This window comes from Ascaphus truei, chromosome 11 (assembly GCF_040206685.1).
Source record: "Ascaphus truei isolate aAscTru1 chromosome 11, aAscTru1.hap1, whole genome shotgun sequence".
Lineage (NCBI taxonomy): Eukaryota > Metazoa > Chordata > Amphibia > Anura > Ascaphidae > Ascaphus > Ascaphus truei.
Window position 1 is genome coordinate 46,459,373 of NC_134493.1, and position 21,429 is coordinate 46,480,801.

The 21,429-nt window shown below is 46.3% G+C and overlaps 1 protein-coding gene across 1 annotated transcript in view; it reads left to right on the forward strand.

Moving 5' to 3' along the window:
* TMC7 (transmembrane channel like 7) overlaps positions 1-21,429 on the forward strand; it is a 35,981-nt gene that overhangs the window by 219 nt on the left and 14,333 nt on the right. The window contains exons 2-9 of the mRNA XM_075566056.1: positions 10,358-10,595; positions 10,954-11,102; positions 12,511-12,672; positions 13,407-13,489; positions 14,858-15,003; positions 16,029-16,176; positions 16,699-16,872; positions 17,595-17,752. Coding sequence (XP_075422171.1) covers positions 10,358-10,595; positions 10,954-11,102; positions 12,511-12,672; positions 13,407-13,489; positions 14,858-15,003; positions 16,029-16,176; positions 16,699-16,872; positions 17,595-17,752 — 1,258 coding nt within the window. The remainder of the gene's footprint in view (positions 1-10,357; positions 10,596-10,953; positions 11,103-12,510; positions 12,673-13,406; positions 13,490-14,857; positions 15,004-16,028; positions 16,177-16,698; positions 16,873-17,594; positions 17,753-21,429) is intronic.

Here is a 21,429-nt window from a genome sequence, read left to right on the forward strand (position 1 = left end):
TAAGAGATGGGGGGGGGGACTTACCGGGGAGTGAGGATAATGTAAAAGCAGCGAGGAGCACATCCCACCCGCCGGCCGCCTCCGGGGGAGCAGAGACCTACTGGCTCCTTATATCACCTGTAATTTACAGATTGGGAGAGGGAATGTGCAGAATAATTTGAGGCCAAATGTAGGTGATATGAATGAAACATAGTAGCGCCAAATGGGATATGTTGTATTGAACTACTAATGTAAAATAAAGTGATATTAGGCTCATATACTATAGTCTAATAAGGTGCTCAAGTGTTGTTTTAAATGGGCAAGTGATTCGTACTAAACCAAATGTGAATATACATATATGAACACAATGTGCCACTTAAATAGTGATTAAACAAACAACAACAAGGAATAACCGGTCCAATAGAAATATCCAGTAGGTATTCCCCGTTAACGACATTGCGTCATCTTCTACAAGGTAGGGAGCGATGAGTTGCGTTGTGGAGGCCAGCGGCAGGATGTTCAATACGTCCTCTAGTGTTTCCACGCTTCGGAATTGTTGTCCTGCCATTGGGTTCTTGGCTAATTTTCCAGTTCTGTCGCTACGGGAACCAACACTCCTCATTTTTCATCCGGGCTTGTGACCGGCATTGGCTGGGTTGATACAGCAGGGCCCCGCTTCTCGACGCTTCGTTATTCGGCATTCCGCTTATACGGCGGCACCGAGAAGGGGTCTCCATCTTGGATTTCCAGTCGCGCATGCGCAGAATGGGCGGGTGCGCCCGGCGCGCATGCCCAGACCGCAGGTTGCACGCGCATACCATAGGTTGCACATGCGCAGAACGGCAAAAATGCCGGTATGCGCAGAAGTGAAAATCGCCGGATCCGCTTTCCGGCGATTTTCACTATACGGCGGGCCTCTGGAACGGAACCCGCCGTATACCAGGGGCCCTGCTGTATCCAGTAGATGGTACTTGAAGGTGCCAAACGCTTCAGGTAGATGAGGTCCAAGGCTGCTTTCAAAAGGATGGACCACATCCAATGGATTTACCGGAGAAGGGAGATTTAAGTGGATGGGGGAAGGGGAGGGTTAACCAGTTCACTCACAAAAGGGTAGGAATAAAAACAGCAATTGTGAATATATATATATATATATGTATATTCACAATATATATATATATATATATATATATATATATAGTTACCAGAGTAGCCAGAACTGGTCCAGTACTGTGTGCTGTCTCTCAGTCACCGGACCACTGGACCAGTTCTGGCTACTCTGGTAACCATACAAGTTGATTATCTGCTTTATGGGACAAGCATCAGGATTTTGAGAAGGCTAGTGTGCAACACTGTTATTCTATGGACTATATAGATATATATCTATATCTATCACCGCCACCCGTTCTGATCAGGAGTCAGTCCTAATGTGTTGTCTCACAGGGTGAGTGTAGACGATGGGTCAGCTGGGCACTTCCACCGGGATCTTTCACAAAGTGAAATGGAAGTCCAGCTGATGACAGATTTCCAAATGTCGCGGCCTCGCAGACGCTCCGAGCAAGATCCGGCCTGACTGAGCTTATGCTCGATGACGCAATGCCGTGGTCCTTACCTGTTTCGTCACGGGAAGAAGTCGCCTATGTTACGAAACGTGTAAAGGACTACGACATTGCGTCCTCCGCCACTGCAGATAACCATTCCCAAATCTGCTCACTGACACAAGCGGGCAAAATACTTCTTTACACCGGCACCAAGGGACTTTTTCTGTAGCAGTCGTTTTGGCTGAAATTCCCTGTGGACTTCAATGGGGAATTTCATTGGAAAACTGCCCAATCGTCCACTGCGGATGATAAAGAATAAGGTCCAAAAGCCATTATTCAATAAGATCAGAAGCGGGCGATTGCACTACAATCAAACAAAAACTGCCACTGAAGTCAGTGGCAGTTTTTTAGATAGTCAAATAAACACAAGATCAACGCATATCTAAATGAATAAAAACCTCAACATTTCATCATTATTAAGCCTTCCTGATATCATACTGCATAACAACCTGCACATCTTTAACTATTTCTAACATTTTGTTTTCATTGGGTGGTTTTAGTTCCATATTTTGGCCTGACATGTTCACCCACCACACCAAGGTAACCCCAGATCAGACACGTCCTAACTTTTAAGTCGTTTTTTTTTTTTTTGTTTTTTTTACCATTTCTTCTGAACTGAATCCCTCCTACCTCTTTCTCTGACTCGCAAACCTAATGGTCTTTTATGCCTTGACATTAACAGATCACCTGGGTGAAAGTGGGAGGGGAGCTAAAACCATTAAAAGAAGGTCACTATCCTTCCAAAAATACAAGCCTAGCTAGCTCCATGTGTAACCTCACCCAGTACGTACGGTACTTGCAATGTTTTGTGACCAAAAAGTGCAAGATCAGCTCACATCCAAATTATTAACAAAATAACAGATGTTAGGATTTAGAATTTACCTGATCTGCGGTTACCTTGGCATGGTGGGCAAGTGTATCGTACGTTGGTCAAGTTATGCAACTAAAACACCCATTTAATTAAATATTAGAGAGGAATAAAGATATGCAGACTTTTCTGCTCCTGATACAAGTAATACGAAATGGTTAATGATGATGAAATGCTTGTAAGGTACATGTTGAAGATCTTATAAGCTTATTTTTCAAGGGAAGCTCAGGGGGGAGAGGTAGAGTGAAAAGTAACACCTTGTGAAACTAGAGGGGTATCATATAGTTAATGGGTTGGCACTGCAGTGTGAAGTTTTTCTACAGCTCCTTTTTCTGTATGCATGCTTCAAGTACCTTGAACATTTCTGTCACGTCTGAAGAGGTGACCTTCTGTATGCTATGGAAATCATGTTCCAGGTCACGACGTGTAATTATTATACTTAAATATAGATATATTGTTCTTTTGTTGTTGCATTCAAATATACTGTAGTATATTGCATTTTGAAATTTAAACATACTGGGATGCTGTTAATGTCAACATCTGTTAATCAATTACCAAAGTTAACTCGTAACCATGTAACTTTCTGTAGCACCTCTAATTTGGGGGAAGACCTTTTTTTGTGTGTGACTGATCTGTAGTTTTCTAAACTAGTGGTTTTCAGAAATCGTCATAGGCAACTCCAGTTACCATCAGATTTTAGGAACGATCAAGGTATAAACAAACAGAACAATTAACCAAAAGAATTGGCTCTAAGGCCGCGCTCATAGTGGCACCGTCGTGTGTGCGCGCACTTCCGGGACACCTAACCTGAATTCCTATAGCAGTTCCGCAAGTGCCCGCGTCACTGTGTGCGTCGACGCTACTACATGCTGGCCCGAAAATTTGAGATTTTGGGCTGCAGTCGCGTGACAGCGTCACATGAGCTGGTTCAGCCAATGTGGGCGAACCAGCTTTGTGACACGTCCGCCACGTCCCCCATTCGCCTCCCTAATCTCCTGCAGCCTAGTGCACACATCGCTGGGGCTGCAGGAGTGCGTGTGGTGGCCCGCACCGCCACCAGGAACTCGGCCTAAAGCCAGGGCCATGGTCAAAAAGATCGCGCTGAGGTGAAACATCATCCCTATCAGCACGGCTTTAGACGGCGCTTCCGTAGGCGTGCGGAGGCGTGTGGAATTTCAGCCGACAGCCCAATTTAATTTTTCCCGCTCAGGGAAGCGCAGGGCCAGTCATGTGATCGCCAAAGGCCAATTGCAGTCCGTGACGTCGGCGCAGTGACGTGGCGTGCTAGCCCCGCCTCCCGCTCCGACTCCAGCCCCGCCTTCCACCCGGCACACAAGCGCGCTCGCTGACGCTCATGCAGGGACACAAAAAAGTTCCTGCTTGAGCAGGAGAGCATGAGCGTCAGCGCTGCCCAGCGCTCTTGTTGTCACCATGTCCGAGGCCTTAGTCTGAATAATCATAAACAATATATGTTAACTTGTTGCCATCTCAGAGACCTTTTCTTGCCATTGCTGACAGCATGTTTGTGATCGCAACACATAAATGCAAATTGTTTGATTGTCCAGTCTCATGCTTAATATTATTTTGGAATGCTTTGACTGGTTTTCCAAAGGTTAAAAAGGTAAAATCTACCCAAATGGGGTTACTAGATGGGTACCTGTATGTGAAAATGGTTGAAGGGGTTAAATTGCTTTGACTGCTTCTCATGGACACACTTCTATTCATGTACAGGAAAATCTTAGCAAGCTATGCCAAATGTGATGTTTTATTTCTCACAAATTAGACACTAGCAATGTATATGTAAGATGCCGAAAAATATTGCATTCTTTGTGAAGTTACAGACCTAATTCATATCCAATGTGAGTGCAAAGGAAAATAAACATGGCACAGTATGTCCGTGCCTCTTCCCAATCACAACGTGCAGTAGCCGAAACCATCTCATTACTTATGGACACAGGTGGACAATAGTCGGTTTATGTTTCACTTCATTGTTACAAGCTCATACAAGCTTTAAACATGTCTGTCACTTCCCTGACTAATTCAATATCTGGTTTTTGTTCCATGACACATCGCCAACAGGCAAGAGTTTTCATAAACCTACACTGATATTACCTAGTCACATCCTCCACCAGTGCTACGCAAGAGCCCTTTATTGCCTTCTTTGGTGAAGCGATTTGGGGGTAATTGGGAAGGTCTAATCATGCAGGGTGGGGCGTGGAGGAGCTGAAAGAGGTTTGCAGCTGCAGATCTTGTGGGTTCTGTAATCATATTTTGACTCTTCTGTTTCAAAGTACCATTGGACATATGGAATCATACTCATTATTGCTTTAGGCCTCGGGCATGGTCAGCACTTAGGCTAAGGCCCCGCTCCCAGAGTCAGCGCACCCGCACTGCTGACAGGCGGTGCGCTGAGATACACAGACCGCGATATTCGGTCTGTAGGGAGCGCGAGCCGGAGCGGGAGGTGGGCGGTTGGTGGGCGGTTTGACAGGGAGGGGGGGCGTGGCTTGAGCGGAGGGACCCGCTACTCTCCCCCCCCCCCCTCCCGCCACGGACTCGGGCTGGAGCTGGAGCTTCGGTAAGTATTAAACACACACACACACGCAGGCACTCATACATACATACACACACACACACACACACACAGGCAGGCACTCACGCACTCATACACACACGCGCGCGCACACACAGGCAGGCACTCACGCACTCATACACACACACACACAGACAGAGGCAGGCACTCACGCACTCGGGCACACACATACACACACAGACAGGCACACACACAGACACACACACAGAGAAAGGCACTCACCTGCTTTCACTCCACACTCCTCCCCGCTCCCCGAAGCCTCTCCTCCTCCCGCAGCCTCCCCTCCCCATTGGCTCACAGCCACACACGTCACGCGTCAAAGCTAGAAAACACCATTCTCTGGTGTCTCCAGCGGCTGACGCGCGACAGCGTGTAGTCAGCTGTGCCGCCAGTGGGGACCGGGACCGGCTCGCGAGGATTCCCCTGCTGGTGGGGAACTCGCGACATTGCCGCCCGCGCCAACGAGCGCAGCGGGACCGAGGCCTTAGGCGCTGACCTGTGCTGAGGCACGCTCACGCTCGGCACTGAGCTCCTGCAGCCGCAATGAGAGCGGCTTTAGCAGGGGCTCGCGCACGCTTCTGCACGCCTGCGGAAGCGTGTGTCTTAACAAATGTTAAGTTTTGGAGCTTGCTGGAGCGCAGGGCGGGTCACGTGAGCGGTTCGCCCAATGAGGGCGAACCAGCTCCGTGACGTCACTGGCCCGCCCCCAGACACGCCCACGGACGGTGCGCGCTCTAAGGCCAGGGAAAGCACCGCTTTCTCTGAGCCTCAGCGCGCCTCCGCACGGGGAAGTGTCTATGTCCGAGGCCTTATGCAGCAGCAAGGCTATTGTTTAGGTTGGGGCTTGCAAACATAAAAATGCTGTTTTAAAGGCAAATATTTATTTTGGATATGGATTACATATGCAAGTTGTCCACTGTTGTCAGAATTGCTGTTAGAATTTGCTGCCTTGAAGCAATTCTAGCAAGTTGAGGCAGATTTCAACAGATACTAAAAGTATCCCCGTGAGGCAGCAATCAGTGGTAGAACGGAGTTAAAGACGGGAACGTGATACAGGTTAAAATGACTGTAGTTTAAAGTCTGCCAGATGTAAACACGTGACTACAGAAAGCAAAGGCGGTTCACGTTATCACAATATGCTAAAGGGCATCTACCCAAATATGGATTTCAACATGAAAAGAGAGGCTGTTTTTAATTTCTTTCTTTGTACATTTCTTATACTAGGCTTTGTGTAGTTGTGCATCAACACAATCTATTTGATCAAATTAGCGACACGTTTTTTCACGTTAGTAATTGGTTTGCAGGTTGTATGATTCGATTTATTTTTGTATGAATTGTGAAGATCATTGAAAAATACATAATACAACATATTTGAGAGCGCTTCAGTTAGCTGTGTTTTTTTTGTCAACCTTTAGCAACCTTTAACCTTTACCAAGGGAGGATATATGGGACAATGCTGCACATACATCACTATGTACAAGAACGAAGGAGAATATATAACATTATCTATAGGTGGTATCTTACTCCCCAGAGATTGAGACAGATTTACCCGGGGGCCATAGATCTTTGCTGGAGGGGCTGTGGAAGGGTTGGTGATATGGCCAATATCTGGTGGTGTTGCCTCAAAATACAGAGGTTTTGGGTAATGGTACAGAAATGAATCAGAGACATACCATTGGATCCGCTCATAATGGTACTGGCTAAGCCAATAGAGGATATTTATCCAAATACAAATAAGATTGTCACATATCTTGACTGCATGACTCCCTGGAGGGGAGAGGCCAGAGACTGAACGAGGTCCAAACAATGGAGACACTAACAGCGTTTATAAGACACAGGACCAGAAAATATGGGAACCTTTGGTATTCCAGGGAGAGATAAATGATATGATTCTCCTCTGGGGGTCTGTGAACATTTTATAGAGATGAGTGACTAAATAGAGGTTCTGTCTGGAGAATATGCAATAATGTGTGTGACAATGTTGTACTAGATGTATATGTATATAATGATTCTGATGTATATGGGAGTACCGTCCCCCCCGTCCCCCCGTCCCCCCGTCCCCCCTTTGTTCTTTTTTGTATCCCTACCCAGTCGTTTAAAAAGGCAAATTAAAAATAAGTAACAAAAAAAAAATGTTTTCAATGGTGATCTGAGCTGGTGTCCTGCTCCCTGATTGGTAAAGGGGACATAGAGCAGATTCGACAAGGATATATATATTTTTAGAAAGATATTTTGCTGTGGAGTTGGGGAAAATAGTTTGTAAAACAAGGTAATTCTGAGCTACACATTTAAATATTTCAACAATAAAAGATCTCCGACATAGCCATGTATGTTTAAACACAGACTCTTCTTACTTCATTCAAACAACAAAAAAGACCATTTCTGAAACAAACTTTTTTTTTTTTAAGAGGATAAGAATGTTGATGAACCAGAAACAAAATTAAACTGGTAAAAATATTTTTAATTGAGAAAAAACTGTCCAATTCCAACTTTGTCTATTTCCATTCTTCTTTTTTTTTCTTGCTGCCATGTAGATGATGAAATCGCATTAGTAAGTAAGGTGGCAACCCGCATTATTTGTTTTTATACTCCATTAGCGATAGATTAGGGCTGGATATTGTGATCCTCTATGATGGGAGTATTGGGATCGGTGTTCAAACCGAAGATATCTAAACGGAAGGCTAGTAAGTGAATCCTGCACCGATGTCCTGTTACTTTCCAGAATATGAACCCTCTGAAGTTTGAAAGCTTGAACATTGTCAATGTATCAGACTGCACGCCTCACACCACTCCAACCACTAGATGTTAAAGGCCTGTACATCAGCAGCTGGTGTTGGTTAGCCCCTCCAAACCGATCCCGATTGGGGGCTGGCTGCTGTTTATGACACCGGGGCCTGCTAAGGAGCTCGAGCAGCACGCCCGCTACTGGGTGAAGAGGGGGAAGCTGGGGATTGCAGCCGAGTCCTGCATATGACGTCAAGCGTCTCCCGCAAGGACTCTGGCTACCACAACGCGTTTCACGTACAATTACGCTTCATCAGAGGGTTATTTTGCAATTATATCCCAGAGTTCTCAGTTAACATATAGACATCTCCATATTGATTGACATAATAAACGACACATAAATACATAAACCACATAATACAACCATAGATCAACATACATTTTCTCATAATTAACCCCTGCCTACAAAAATCAATGCAACTCTTTTTTTACTAATTAAAACTATACGGAGGGGCTCAAAAATATAAAATATAAGTTAATGCAACTCATCTCCTACCACTAGGTCATATTGAATGAAAAAATTTAATTTTGATAATATAATGAAATAATAAATTAAAATAAAAATTAGTTATAAACTGATTATATACACAACATTCTCATACCTTTTAACTAATTAGGGTGTGTTATTCAATTACTACGGTATTACTAACTTCATGTTTAAAATTGTTGTAAATAACTGCACCTCATATTAGAATTTTAAAAACCTACTATACATATATATCTATTATAAAAGGGCAGCCTTTCTAAATTATGTTGATAAACATTCACACTTACCATAAACAGCTATTCCACATAAAATAGAATGATTGTGCTCTCAATCAAAAAATGGATGTTATATACAAATGGCATATCATAAAAAATATAAATAAATATAAAAAAAAATGTAAGAAATATTTAAATACATTATACAGTATTAGATCAGTGGGTCTACTCATATTTAGCTTTAAGGGATCATTTGTTGTTTTCACTATTTTTTATCATTGTATCCCCAAGTTATTTAAGAAATGGATGCAATTCAATCTGTTCGTTCAGGCCCAGAGGATATTTACAGGCATACCCCGCTTTAAGTACACTCACTTTAAGTACACTCGCGAGTAAGTACATATCGCCCAATAGGCAAACGGCATCTCACGAATGCGCCTGTCATCACGTTCTGAACAGCAATACCGGCTCCCTACCTGTACCAAAGCTGTGCGCAAGCAGGGAGACTATAGAGCCTGTTACACATGCGTTATTTACATCAGTTATGCACGTATGTAACGATTGCAGTACAGTACATGCATCGATAAGTGGAAAAAGGTAGTGCTTCACTTTAAGTACATTTTCGCTTTACATACATGCTCCGGTCCCATTGTGTACGTTAATGCGAGGTATGCCTGTACTGTGCAGTGAATAGATCCAGTATTGTTCCCTCTGGAGGAGTTTTAATTCCCTATCCCCCTTCATGGGATCTCTATCCACTATCTCTAGGCCCTTGAACTTCATGTCCTTGGGAGACCCTCCATGGCATTCAAGAAATTGTTGTGCAAGATTATGCACTTTTTTCCCTCTATCACTCAAACGTTTGGCATTCCTTATACCGTTCACCTATGCGCACTTTCAGCGGCTGTATGGTTTTTCCAATGTAATACTTATCACATGGGCAAGTGACCATATAGATAACGAAATTGCTACGACAATTAATAAAGTGCCTAATTTTGTATTAATTGTTAATTGTGAGAAAATGTATGTTTTGATCTATGGTTGTATTATGTGGTTTATGTATTTGTGTCATTTATTGTGATTTATTATGTCAATCAATGTGGGGATGTCTATATGTGAACTTTGAGAACTCTGGGATATGATTGCAAAATAGCATCCCCTATATAAGGGGCATCCTTAGAGGGTATGGATACACCCCCTGACAAAGCGTAGTTGTACACAAAACACGTTGTGGTATCCAGAGTCCTTGCGGGAGACGCGTGACGTCATACGCAGGACGCGGCTGCAATCTCCAGCTTCCCCTCCCCCTTCACCCAGTAACGGGAGGGCTGCTCGAAATCTGCAGCAGGCCCCGGTGTAGTTTTTAAGGACACAAACAGCAGCCAGCCCCCAATCGGGATCGGTTTGGAGGGGCTAACTAACAACTACTGAGGTACAAGCCTTTAACATCTAGTGGATGGAGTGGTGTGGGGACGTGCCGTTTTTGATGTAGCTCTGTCAATCAATGTAAGTGCTATATTTAAAAAAAAAAAATAGATTTGAATACATAAAGTTGCTATTAACCTTTACTTCGATTTCCAGGGGAATCCCTATCACCGCAGTCTCACTTGTAATTTTCAATTTATCAGACTACCTATTTTTGACATAGAAAGGGACCATTGCGGCTATTCTTTTGCCACCTGCCCATGGTTTGGGTGTTTTTAAATATGGCTTTGCTTTTCCTTTGGAGGGAGTGAAACATCCCACCATGATGTTTGTAGTGGAATAGATCACGTTTTTACTTGAAATCTAAATTTTGAAACGCTCTCAATTTTGAAATAATGTCTTCTTCAGATGTCTTTCTCCCAGAGGGAAACACTATTCCTAAAAATCAACTTTTACTTGAACTGCCGAGCTACCAGTCTATGTTAAGGAGTCGAACATCTACCATCGGAACCAGGGAAAAACGCAAAAGCAGCGCTCGGAATTTTAAAGCTTCTTTTGCCGCTGATCTAAACAGTTTTGAGGCTGAGGATTTGAATATACCCCTTCGACATCATGCAGTCAGTATCCAAGATAAAAGGAAAATAAGGTCTGTCAAAATTTTGTTTTTATTAAATTGTTTTCTTTTTGGCCCTCGCTTTGAGTGTCGACATGTTTTTTTGTTTATCTTTTTCAGTAGTGGGTGGGGAGAGTTTTGCAAGCCCCTGCAGCGCTAAAGGGATAACTCGCACTTGTGTGTGACACGTATTATTGGACGGGCAAATGGTAGAAGGAGCGGCTCAGTGAATAAAAGACAATGACCTTGAAAACAATGGCACTGAGTTTGAAGCAGGGGGAAGCCTGCATGTTCTTAAGTTCAGACTTCTTTAGCAGTAGGCTGCAGCAGGAGGCTTTAAAATGATCTGTTATGTTTTACGGTCTCGGCTTATTTTTGTTTTTACATCTAGACATCTTCAGATACTGCGTTCCCAATACACCTCCGGATGGAGTCAGTGGAGAGAAAGCAGTTGGAATTCATGGCGAAAACTTAAAGAAGATATTGCAGAATTATTCTCTTATCTACAGTTATGGAGACAAGACATTCACAGTATAGAGGGTAAATATGTTAACTTAAAGGGCCTATTCATCTCTTTATGGGCAGTTATAGTGTAACGGGTAGACATGGGCAGTCGTGCCATGTAGCCCCAAGATGCTTCTTTAATTAGATCAGCTGTGCGCAAACTGGGGGGGCGCGACCTCCAGGGGGGGCGCGAGACTGCCGACGAGGGGGCGCGGGGTTTACAGAGGCCCCGCACGCTTCCCGAAGGCACGAAGGCACTTAAATTAAGGGCCTCTGTAAACCTTCACTTACATAGGCTCCGGCGGCTTCCTTCCTGCGTCGCCATGGCAACGCGGCATCAAAATGACGCCGCGAGGTCATGTGACGTCACGTTGCTATGGCAACATGACGTCATGACGCCGGACGGAAGGTAAGTGGGAGTTAGGGGGGGCGCGGGAGTGAGGGGACCGTCGGCAAGGGGGCGCAGGGAAAAAAGTTTGCGCCCCCCTGAATTAGATCATTCACTGGATGATGATCACTTGATCATTCACTGAACTGGAGTTGCCTACAGCCTGATACTATATCAGGGGTGGGTAACTACAGTCTTCAAGGGCCACCAACAGTTCAGGTTTTCAGGCTATCCCTGCTTCAGCACAGGTGGCTCAGTCTTCGACAGTCCCGCAGACTTCGACTGAGCCACCTGTGCTGAAGCAGGGATATCCTGAAAACCTGACCTGTTGGTGGCCCTTGAGGACTGGAGTTTCCCACCCTTGATATTCTTAATAGCCTGGTGTATTCCAATCTGGCTAGACCCAGAAGTAATCTGGCCGCCAAGATGATATAAGTTGATTTGAAGAATGCAATATTTGAAAAGCTATGTTTCAGGGTGGTTTTCTGTATCAACATATGCTGAGAAAATGCCAGCAGGGGCAACAATACACACCTTCCGATTTGTGCAGAGTCAAAGTTAGAATTTTCTTTGATGTTAATGCACATCTTTATCAGAACCTCTGCATCCTGCAATCTCGCCTAGATTCGATGTATCAATAGCTGGCACTTATCCACAAAGATACCTTGTGTAGCTGGCTTATCTGGAAGTTGATATTTTGAGCAGCAGGATGGGTGTGTCAGCATATTGATTGCAAACCGTGAGCACATGCTCTGAGGCAGGGGTGCTCCACTCCAGTCTCAAGACCCCCCAACAGGCCAGGTTTTAAGAATATCCATTATCCCTGCTTCAGCACAGGTGGCTCAATTTATTGAGCCACCTGTGCTGAAGCAGGAATAATATCCTGAAAACCTGACCTGTTTTGGGGGGGAGTCTTGAGGACTGGCATTGAGCACTCCTACCCTGAGGGATCTGTTTATCAAACGAATTGCTCCAGAAAAAGAATGCAACAGTGAAACAACGTGAAACCCGAGATGATGTTTCCACTGTTTTCTAAAGCGTTTCTTTTTGTTCTAGGTAAATTTGGTACTGGTATCCGGTCTTACTTCTCTTTCCTGAGATTCCTAGTATGCCTGAACTTTGTGATATTCCTTTTGATGTTTACTTTTGTTACACTGCCTATCGCGATATCCAGACATGGCGTTTTCAACAGCAGCCACGTTGTTGCATCCAATGCCGGTAAGATATACACACACAAAGTGATTTGGTTTTCTGAGATGGATGTTAGTGGTGTCTGCAGTTGGTAACAGAGGGAGTGGGGGGATATAATGCCTTATATTGAACCAACAAGTAGTTGATGTGTTACAAGCTATCCAACCTGTCAGGGTCCATGGCAGAAATATAGAAACACAATATACAGCAGGGCCCCGCTTCTCGGCGCTCCGCTTTTCGGCGATCCGCTGATACGGCGGCACCGAGAAGGGGGCCGCCATGTTGAATTTAAAATCGCGCATGCGCAGAACGGGCGGGTGCGCCCGGCGTACATGCGCAGACCGTCGGTTGCGCGTGCAGACCGCAGGTCGCACATGCGCAGAACGTTGAAAATGCCGGTTTGCGCATGCGCAGCACTGAAAATCGCCGGATCCGCTTTCCGGCGATTTTCACTATACGGCGGGCCTCTGGAACGTAACCCGCCGTATACCCGGGGCCCTGCTGTATACAGTGTTTGTAAGAGGGTTATCTGGTAACAATGGATGTAGACAGGAAGTGTCTCTTACAAACACGGTATATGATATTGGTTTCTGTATTTCTGCCATACCCGATGAAGGACCCTACTCCCTGTCCCTACTTTGTTACTACATGGAGGAAACGGCCAGCACGGCTACTTGCCCTTCTTTGCTGACTGCAGTTGGCGTCGCTGATATTGTTGTTTACTAAAGTTACATTCTTACAACAGCATTTTCTATTTACAGAACCCGAATGCACACACTACTCGCCTACCAGCCAAGGACTCATCTATTTCTATTCTAATATCATAGATCTACTTTCAGGAACGGTATGTGTAATGACATATTTGACATATTGTTTATTTAACATTTTTATTTGTTTGGCGGATTATTATTTTTTTTTTTTTACCCCCAGGTTTCTCCTCTGTAGCTGAGCTGCACTAATTTTAGCTGTGGGACCCCACCGTTCCCAAGATACTCAACTGTTTAGTTGCTGGAGTTTTCTCTCCCTTTCAATGAAATGAAAATAGCCGACAAATCTCGCAGATCCCGCAAGTAAACAAGAAGCGGCACCATCATCAGGGAGATTACGTTGTGGCTTCTTATTGGATGACCACGGCAGCCATTTTTAAATGTCCCGGAAGGAACAGCAGCAACTAAACTGGTATCTCGGAAATTGGAAGGGCCCCGGAGCTAAAAATAGCAAGTGTGATTCCGTTCTGGAGGATCCCCTTGTTCGAATTCTGTAAAAATAAAAAATACAAAATGCAGTATGAAAAATAAGACGTGTTGCTGCTTTGAAGAGGCAATCCATGCTGGTTTTAAAAAAAAATAATTATTTAAATTCCGATTTGAAGCAGGGGGTCTCCGGAGATAAACCCCATTCATTTCAGCTCCAGGGATCCCCTACGTCCAAAGGTACTTACCTTCGTAGGGAATGGCGGAAGCCACTTTGGGGATCACTGTATGTTTGCATCTCAAAGCTGCCGGGCCCTGTGGGCCAATAGGAAGCTGTGACGTCATCAGATTTGGCTTCCTATTGGCCTATGTGACGAAGAAGCTGTAAACTGCAGGAGATACCGGCGCCCCCTTCAGATGTCTATATCTCTGGATGCAGCGGGCCCACGGAAATTAAATTAATGGGGTTCACCTCCAGAGACCCACCTGCTTCAATCCTGTATTAAAAAAAAAATGACCCCCCTCCCCCTCAAAAAAAGCAGCTGGGATTATTAATATAGGAAAACCTTCTTGATGCCAGACTGCCTAGTACTCTGTCATCGCTGTCGCCTCCATTGAGAGATAAACAGACGTGTGTATTTGGTTTAATATACTTGACAAAATATGAAATTGGACACCTTGATGTATGAAATATGATATATATGAAAGGTGACACCTTGAAAAAGAGCTTACGCTCGAAACGCGTTGGTGGGGGTTCTTTGCCCCCTTATGTAGCTTTTTTCAGAGGATCCAATAAATTGTTATATTTATGGGTACGTACTCTCTTTGATTCAACTCTCTTTTTGGCTATCTGGTGCAAGTAGTGCTTGGTTTTCCTATCATCTTCGGGGTTTTTTGTGTCTCTTATTTTTAATCTGAAATACTACCATCTTTGAGAACTGCTACAATTTCCCTGTACCTGTAAACTATATACAAGCTGCAATGCACAGGTGCTAACAGCATGACTGGTCTTGTTACAGGGTTTCCTTGAACTCACCTATCTTTTTTATGGCTATTACACTGTAGAGTCAGTAACGTTTCGCAAATTCAACTACAGCGTTCCCCTCGCCTATTTACTGGTCACACTCAGCTATCTGTTGTTAAGTATTATCTGGATTGTGAAAAGGTAAAGTCTTGTTTTTTTTCTTCTTTCCTGATCATCGTGGCTTTTTATATACACATCTATACAAAATAATTACCATTTTTCTTGTGTGTGTGTTAGTTTTGTGAACATGAAGACCGTCCCATAAGGGGAGAAAACGTTGGTCCACTTTTTTTTCATGCACAATATTGTTATTTCAGGGGTGGATAACATTTTTTTTTAATACTTGGTAGCCAGACAGAATATTGAGGAGCCAGCATTTTAAGCAGAGCGGGGGAGCAAATGGGGGTGTTCCAACTACCTCTCATCCCACCTGTTGGCTGCTCTGTCAGTGTGTCTGTGGCGCGTGCACAAACCGTGACCCTACTATAGTACTATAGCTAAGTACTGCATTTTGCTTGACGTGCGGGCAGTGACGCCGGCAGCATCATCTCGGCCATAGGCGGCTGGTGTGAGTAGGTGCTCAGGATTTTTCCATCCCTGAGTTAATGAGATGCATTTCTTTGCCTCCTTGCTTTATTTTGATGTTCTATACCAGTGGTGGCCAACTCCAATCCTTTTTAACAGTATCCCAGCTTCCCACCACTAATTGAGCCACCTGTGCTGACGCAGGGATATCCTTAAAACCTGACCTGTTGGTGGCCCTGGAGGACTACAGTTGGACACTGCTTATCTATACACCCATATGCCCAGTGGTGGTTTATTTGCGGTACAGAATTTTGACTTTCATTAATGGGTAATACACCATACCACACTCACTGTTGTAGTTGTGTCTGATGCGTTTCCATGTTGTGTTGACATTTATGTAGCAGAATCACTACATGATAATATGTGAACCCATCATATTTTTTTTAATGTGTTGTTAAACTGTATTTCAGAACCATCAAAAACGAAGGCTTCACTTTCAAATCTGCTTTTCTTTTTTTTAAATGTGTATATAGTGATTTACTTCTAGAAAAGAAAATGTTTCTAAATATTATTTTGTTATGTGCATGTGTATTATTCTGATTACGCACCGCCTTATTTCGCTAATACTTCTCTCTTACTAGGGCTGTAGAAGGCTTTAAACGAAGCTTAGTGCACAATGAAGATCGGTTTCAGAGCTACTGCAACAAAATATTTGCGGGCTGGGATTTCTGCATCACAGATGAGTACAATGCGCACTTAAAGCACAGCAGCTTACAGTACGAAATAAAAGTGAGTTCTCGGGCGCTTTTATTGTCACTGAAAGAGTAATGGGTATACGAAGTCATGGTGGGTGGAAACAGAACAGAAAATGTTCGGCAAACATTTTGAGCCACGAAAACCAGGGACTCTTCTGCATGAGAACAACAACAAAAGAGATTAGGAAAGAGGATTGTGTTGCAGGAAGTTTTACTGCCACCTGTTAGGGAGTAGCACATACTTTTCAGTCTTCAGTCATCTGGTTAACTCGTATAACATACTTGAAAACGAGAGGTAACTCTCAATGTATTACTTCCTGGTAAAATATTTTATAAATAAAAAAATCCGTAAACAGAGCTCAAGGAATCGGTCCACCATTCAAATATAGGGAGTAAAGACAGGCTACAGCTTAGCACGCCTTGGTGAATACGGGCCTTCCTGTCATCTGCGTGTAACTGGGAAGGATGATTTGTAGGCGCGCGTGTGTGTGTATTATTATTATTATTATTATTATTAATAATAATAATAATAAAGATTAATCTTTTGTGCTCACAGGCAGACTTGGCAGAAGAAAGAATACGCCAAAAGATAGAAAAACGGACACAAGGAGAATCTATTAGGATCTACTGCTTACGGATATTCTTAAACATAATTGTTATTGCTGTTTTGGGAGGTTGCTTTTATGCAATCTACTTGGCAACTGTCTTCTCACAAAAATACAGCAATGATGTAAGTATCAACCCAAGCAAACAAATCAGATTTATGTCGAGGTTTAGACCAGGGGTGGCTAACTCCAGTCCTCAAGAGCTACTGGTCGGGGTTTCAGTATATCCCTGCTTCAGCACAGATGACTCAATCGAAGACTGAGCCACTTGTGCTGAAGCAGGGATATCCTGAAAAACTGAGCTGTAGCTCTTGAGGACTGGAGTTGGCCATCCCTGGTTTAACCCGCGCAGTGCTGACATTGAGTATGTGTATAAATATGGGGCCAGTGCAGTATTCCTTGTAAGTCCTCTATTGTTTCTGGTATTTATGGAGATTAGAAAGCTGCGGGCACCTGTTTTATACAGACATTGAGGTGGTATATATACTTGGGCTATGCCTTTCTGGCAGAGGAAGGGTTAAACAAAACATGGAGGATAGTACTGTAAATGTTTTTGGATGAACATTTCAGATCTTGTTAATCCAACTACTTACTTTTGATGCAGATCCATTTGCACCACCTATTGCCTGGCATACATAGTCTTTCATACATCCCCATCTAATAGCAGTTCAGTAGAATTCCTCCCTATCGCTCTATGCAGGAATTCTGCCAAACTGCAAATGTAGTGTGAAGTATCTTGATACATTGACTCTTAGCAGCAAAATAACTTCATTGATACATATTTGAGCTCCGTACACTGCTTGTGAACAGTTTATATTTACTCTTCTATCCCATGTTATTTCTCCAGGGGACCATGCATGGCACGGATACCATAAACCTCCTAGTGGAATATCTACCGTCAATTGTGATTACTATTGCCAACTTTGTCACCCCGCTCATTTTTGAAACCATAGTCCGTTATGAAGACTACAGTCCAGCCTTTGAGATCAGATTTACACTAATAAGGTACCGCTCGCGCTTCGGTCTCTGTGACTTGTTTTAGTAGAGCGTGCAGGTTTCTTTCGACTTGAGCCTCGCTAGCTCTGGCTCCATAAACATTGTCGAGGTCAGTTAAAGAGGAACTGGTAACATGTGCAGTTGCATTTAGGGCTAGAGGGAAGAAACTGCAGTGATATGTTTGTTTGGTTAAATCCTGATGATAAAGGTAGGAGTGGCAACTCCAGTCCTCAAGTGTCACCAACAGGTCAGGTGTTAAGGATATCCCTGCTTCATCACAGGTGGCTCAATCAGTGGCACATTCTGCCACTGAGCCACTGATTGAGCCAGCTGTGCTGAAGTAGATATCCTTAACACATGACCTCGACAATGTTTGTTTATGGAGGCACAGCTAGCGAGGCTAAAGTCAAAAGAAACCTGCACGCTCTACTAAAACAAGTTGGGGAGGGATAGGCTTCAGTCACAGATACATTCCAGGATGCACTGTTTTAAAGTAAAACTTTTCTTGCTTTATCTTTTGTAACATCGCCGGAAGAAGAGATCAGTGTATCTCGAAAGGTCGCACAAATACAAGCATTTCGTTGGCCACAGAACCGTATACAGTAGAGTATTTGTTTTTGAATATAAAAAATATATATATATTTAAAAAACAAATACTCAATACCGTTCTGTGGCTAATGAAATGTGTGTGTGTGATAGAGATATAAAGATATATATATATATATATATATATATATATATATATATATATATATATATATATACATGTTAAAAATGGTTATTGAGGCAAAAAGTGACACTGTGCTCATTTGCATGTCATTTCCCAGAATCCCTTGCTGCAGTGGAAGTGCTGTATGCTGGGTGATAATGGGGAAAGGCGGGGTTGCAGACCTGCCTAAGACATGCAGATGAGCATACAGTTATATTTGCATATTTGCTTTCCTGTGGAGGGTTTTTGTCACTTTTTTTACTCACCATAACTTAACTCATTATTTTATATATATACTAGCTGAGAGACCCGGCGTTGCCCGGGATGTAAATGCGTAATAGGTAGTATTATTTATAAATGGTGGAACAATAGGTGACTATTTGTTGGAAAGGTTGGATAATAATGTTGAAAAGAAAGATGGAAGAAAATGTAATACGATGTTGTATAAAAATGGTTTATTGTAAACACACCACAGTACAATGTATATTTTGGTGACATAAGTGATGTGAAAATGTGAGGCGTGTGTCCTGCTAGGGTGTGAGTGTGTGTGAGGCAGCAGGTGGGTGTTCAGTACGGGTGGCGCATGGGTAGTGAGTGCTGGCTGTGGGTCGGGGTCCTGCTAGGGTGTGAGGCGGCGGGTGTGTGGCGAGTGCGGGTGACAGCTGGTCAGTGATATTGTTGCGTAGGGGCAGGATGCGGCAGGTGTGTGTCGAGTGTGTGGGGTGGGTGAGAGGCGGCGGGTGTGTGTCGAGTGGCGGGTGTCTGTTGAGTGCGTGCGGCGGCTGTGTGGCGCAGGGGTGTGAGCGGTGGGCGGGTGAAAGGCAGAAGTGCGGGTGGGCGAAAGGCAGAGGCAGGAGGGCGGACGAAAGGCATTGAAGGAGGGGAGGTGAGGTCGGAGGGGTGGTGGGGGGTGGTGAGGGGAGGTGAAGGGGGGAGGAGGATGGGTGGTGGGGGGGGGGATGGTGAGGGGAGGTGAAAGGGGGGCGGAGGGGAGGTGAAGGGGGGGGCGGAGGGGAGGTGAAGGGGGGGGCGGAGGGGAGGTGAAGGGGGGGGCGGAGGGGAGGTGAAGGGGGGGCGGAGGGGAGGTGAAGGGGGGGCGGAGGGGAGGTGAAGGGGGGGGCGGAGGGGAGGTGAAGGGGGGGGCGGAGGGGAGGTGAAGGGGGGGGCGGAGGGGAGGTGAAGGGGGGGGCGGAGGGGAGGTGAAGGGGGGGCGGAGGGGAGGTGAAGGGGGGGCGGAGGGGAGGTGAAAGGGGGGCGGAGGGGAGGTGTGGAGGTGGGGGGCTGGGTGGGGGGGGGAGGTGAAGGGGGGGAGGGTAGATGAAGGGGGGGTGAAGGGGTGTGGTAAGGGGGGGGAGGTGGTGGGAAGGGGGGGAGGTGGTGGGAAGGGGTGGAGGTGGAGGAAAGGGGGTGGAGGTGGTGGGAAGGGGGGGGAGGTGGTGGGAAGGGGGGGGGGAGGTGGTGGGAAGGGGGGGGGGAGGTGGTGGGAAGGGGGGGGGGAGGTGGTGGGAAGGGGGGGAGGTGGGAGGTTGTAAGGGGGGAGTGAAGGTGGGGGTGAAGGGGGGTGGAGGTGGGGGTGAAGGGGGCAGTGAATGTGGGGGGGGTGAAGGTGGGGGTGGAGGGGAGGTGAAGGTAGGGGTGGAGGGGAGGTGAAGCGGGGGTGTAGGGGAGGTGAAGCGGGGGTGGAGGGGAGGTGAAGCGGGGGTGATGGGGAGGTGAAGGGGGGGTGGAGGGGGGGGTGGAGGGGAGGTGAAGGGGGGTGGAGGAGGGGAGGTGAAGGGGGGGGTGGAGGGGGGGGGGGTGGAGGGGAGGTGAAGGGGGGGTGGAGGGGAGGTGTGGAGGGGAGGTGAAGGGGGGGGTGGAGGGGAGGTGAAGGGGGGGGTGGAGGGGAGGTGAAGGGGGGGGTGGAGGGGGGGGGTGGAGGGGAGGGGTGGAGGGGGGGTGGAGGGGAGGGGTGGAGGGGAGGTGAAGGGGGGGGGGTGAAGGGGGGGGGTGGAGGGGAGGTGAAGGGGGGGGGTGGAGGGGAGGTGAAGGGGGGGGAGGTGAAGTGGAGGGGGGGTGGAGGGGATGTGGAAGGGAGGGGAGGTGGAGGGGAGGGGAAGTGGAGTGAGGGGTGGGTGAGGGGAGGTGAAGGCCGCTCACTCACCCGTCCGGCCGTTCCCTCACCCGCCCGCTCACTCACCCGTCCGGCCGCTCACTCACCCGTCCGGCCGCTCACTCACCCGTCCGGCCGCTCACTCACCCGTCCGGCCGCTCACTCACCCGTCCGGCAGATCCCACGTGGATCTGAGGCGGGAGGCAGCGTGTTGTGGCCGCTCCCCCGCTGTGTCCCTGGCGCGCGCTCGCTCACTCCGCTCCCCCGCTGACTGTAGCGGCGCCGGGGGGGGGGGGGGTGGAGAGGAAGTGAGTGAGGGAAGGTGAAGGGGGGTGAGGGGAGGTGAAGGCCGCTCACTCACCCGTCCGGCAGCTCCCTCACCCGTCCGGCAGCTCCCACGTGGAGGGGGGGGTGAAAGCGCGGGAAACAGGGAGAGGCGGAGGAAGAGGCGGAGCCTCCGGGACCGGTGGGGAAGAGAGCGGGAGATGTGCTGCTAACACTGTGAGCCCCGCTAATGTATGTAACACCGTGTGTGTGTGTGTGTGTGTGTGTGTGTGTGTGTGTGTGTGTGTGTGTGTGTGTGTGTGTGTGTGTGTGTGTGTGTGTATAGTGGTGTGTGTATAGTGATGTGTGTGTGTGTGTGTATAGTGGTGTGTGTGTATAGTGATGTGTGTGTGTGTGTGTGTGTGTGTGTGTGTGTGTGTGTGTGTGTGCCCTTCACTCCGCCTCAGGCCAATGAGAGGTGTGCGGGGGCGGGCGGCCCAAGGGAGCAATCTCATTGGCCTGGCCCAAGGTCCAATGAGATTGCCGCTAGGGACACGGGGAGGGGCACAGGGAGATACATACAGACCCGGACACATAGGACACTTTCAGAAATATATAGTA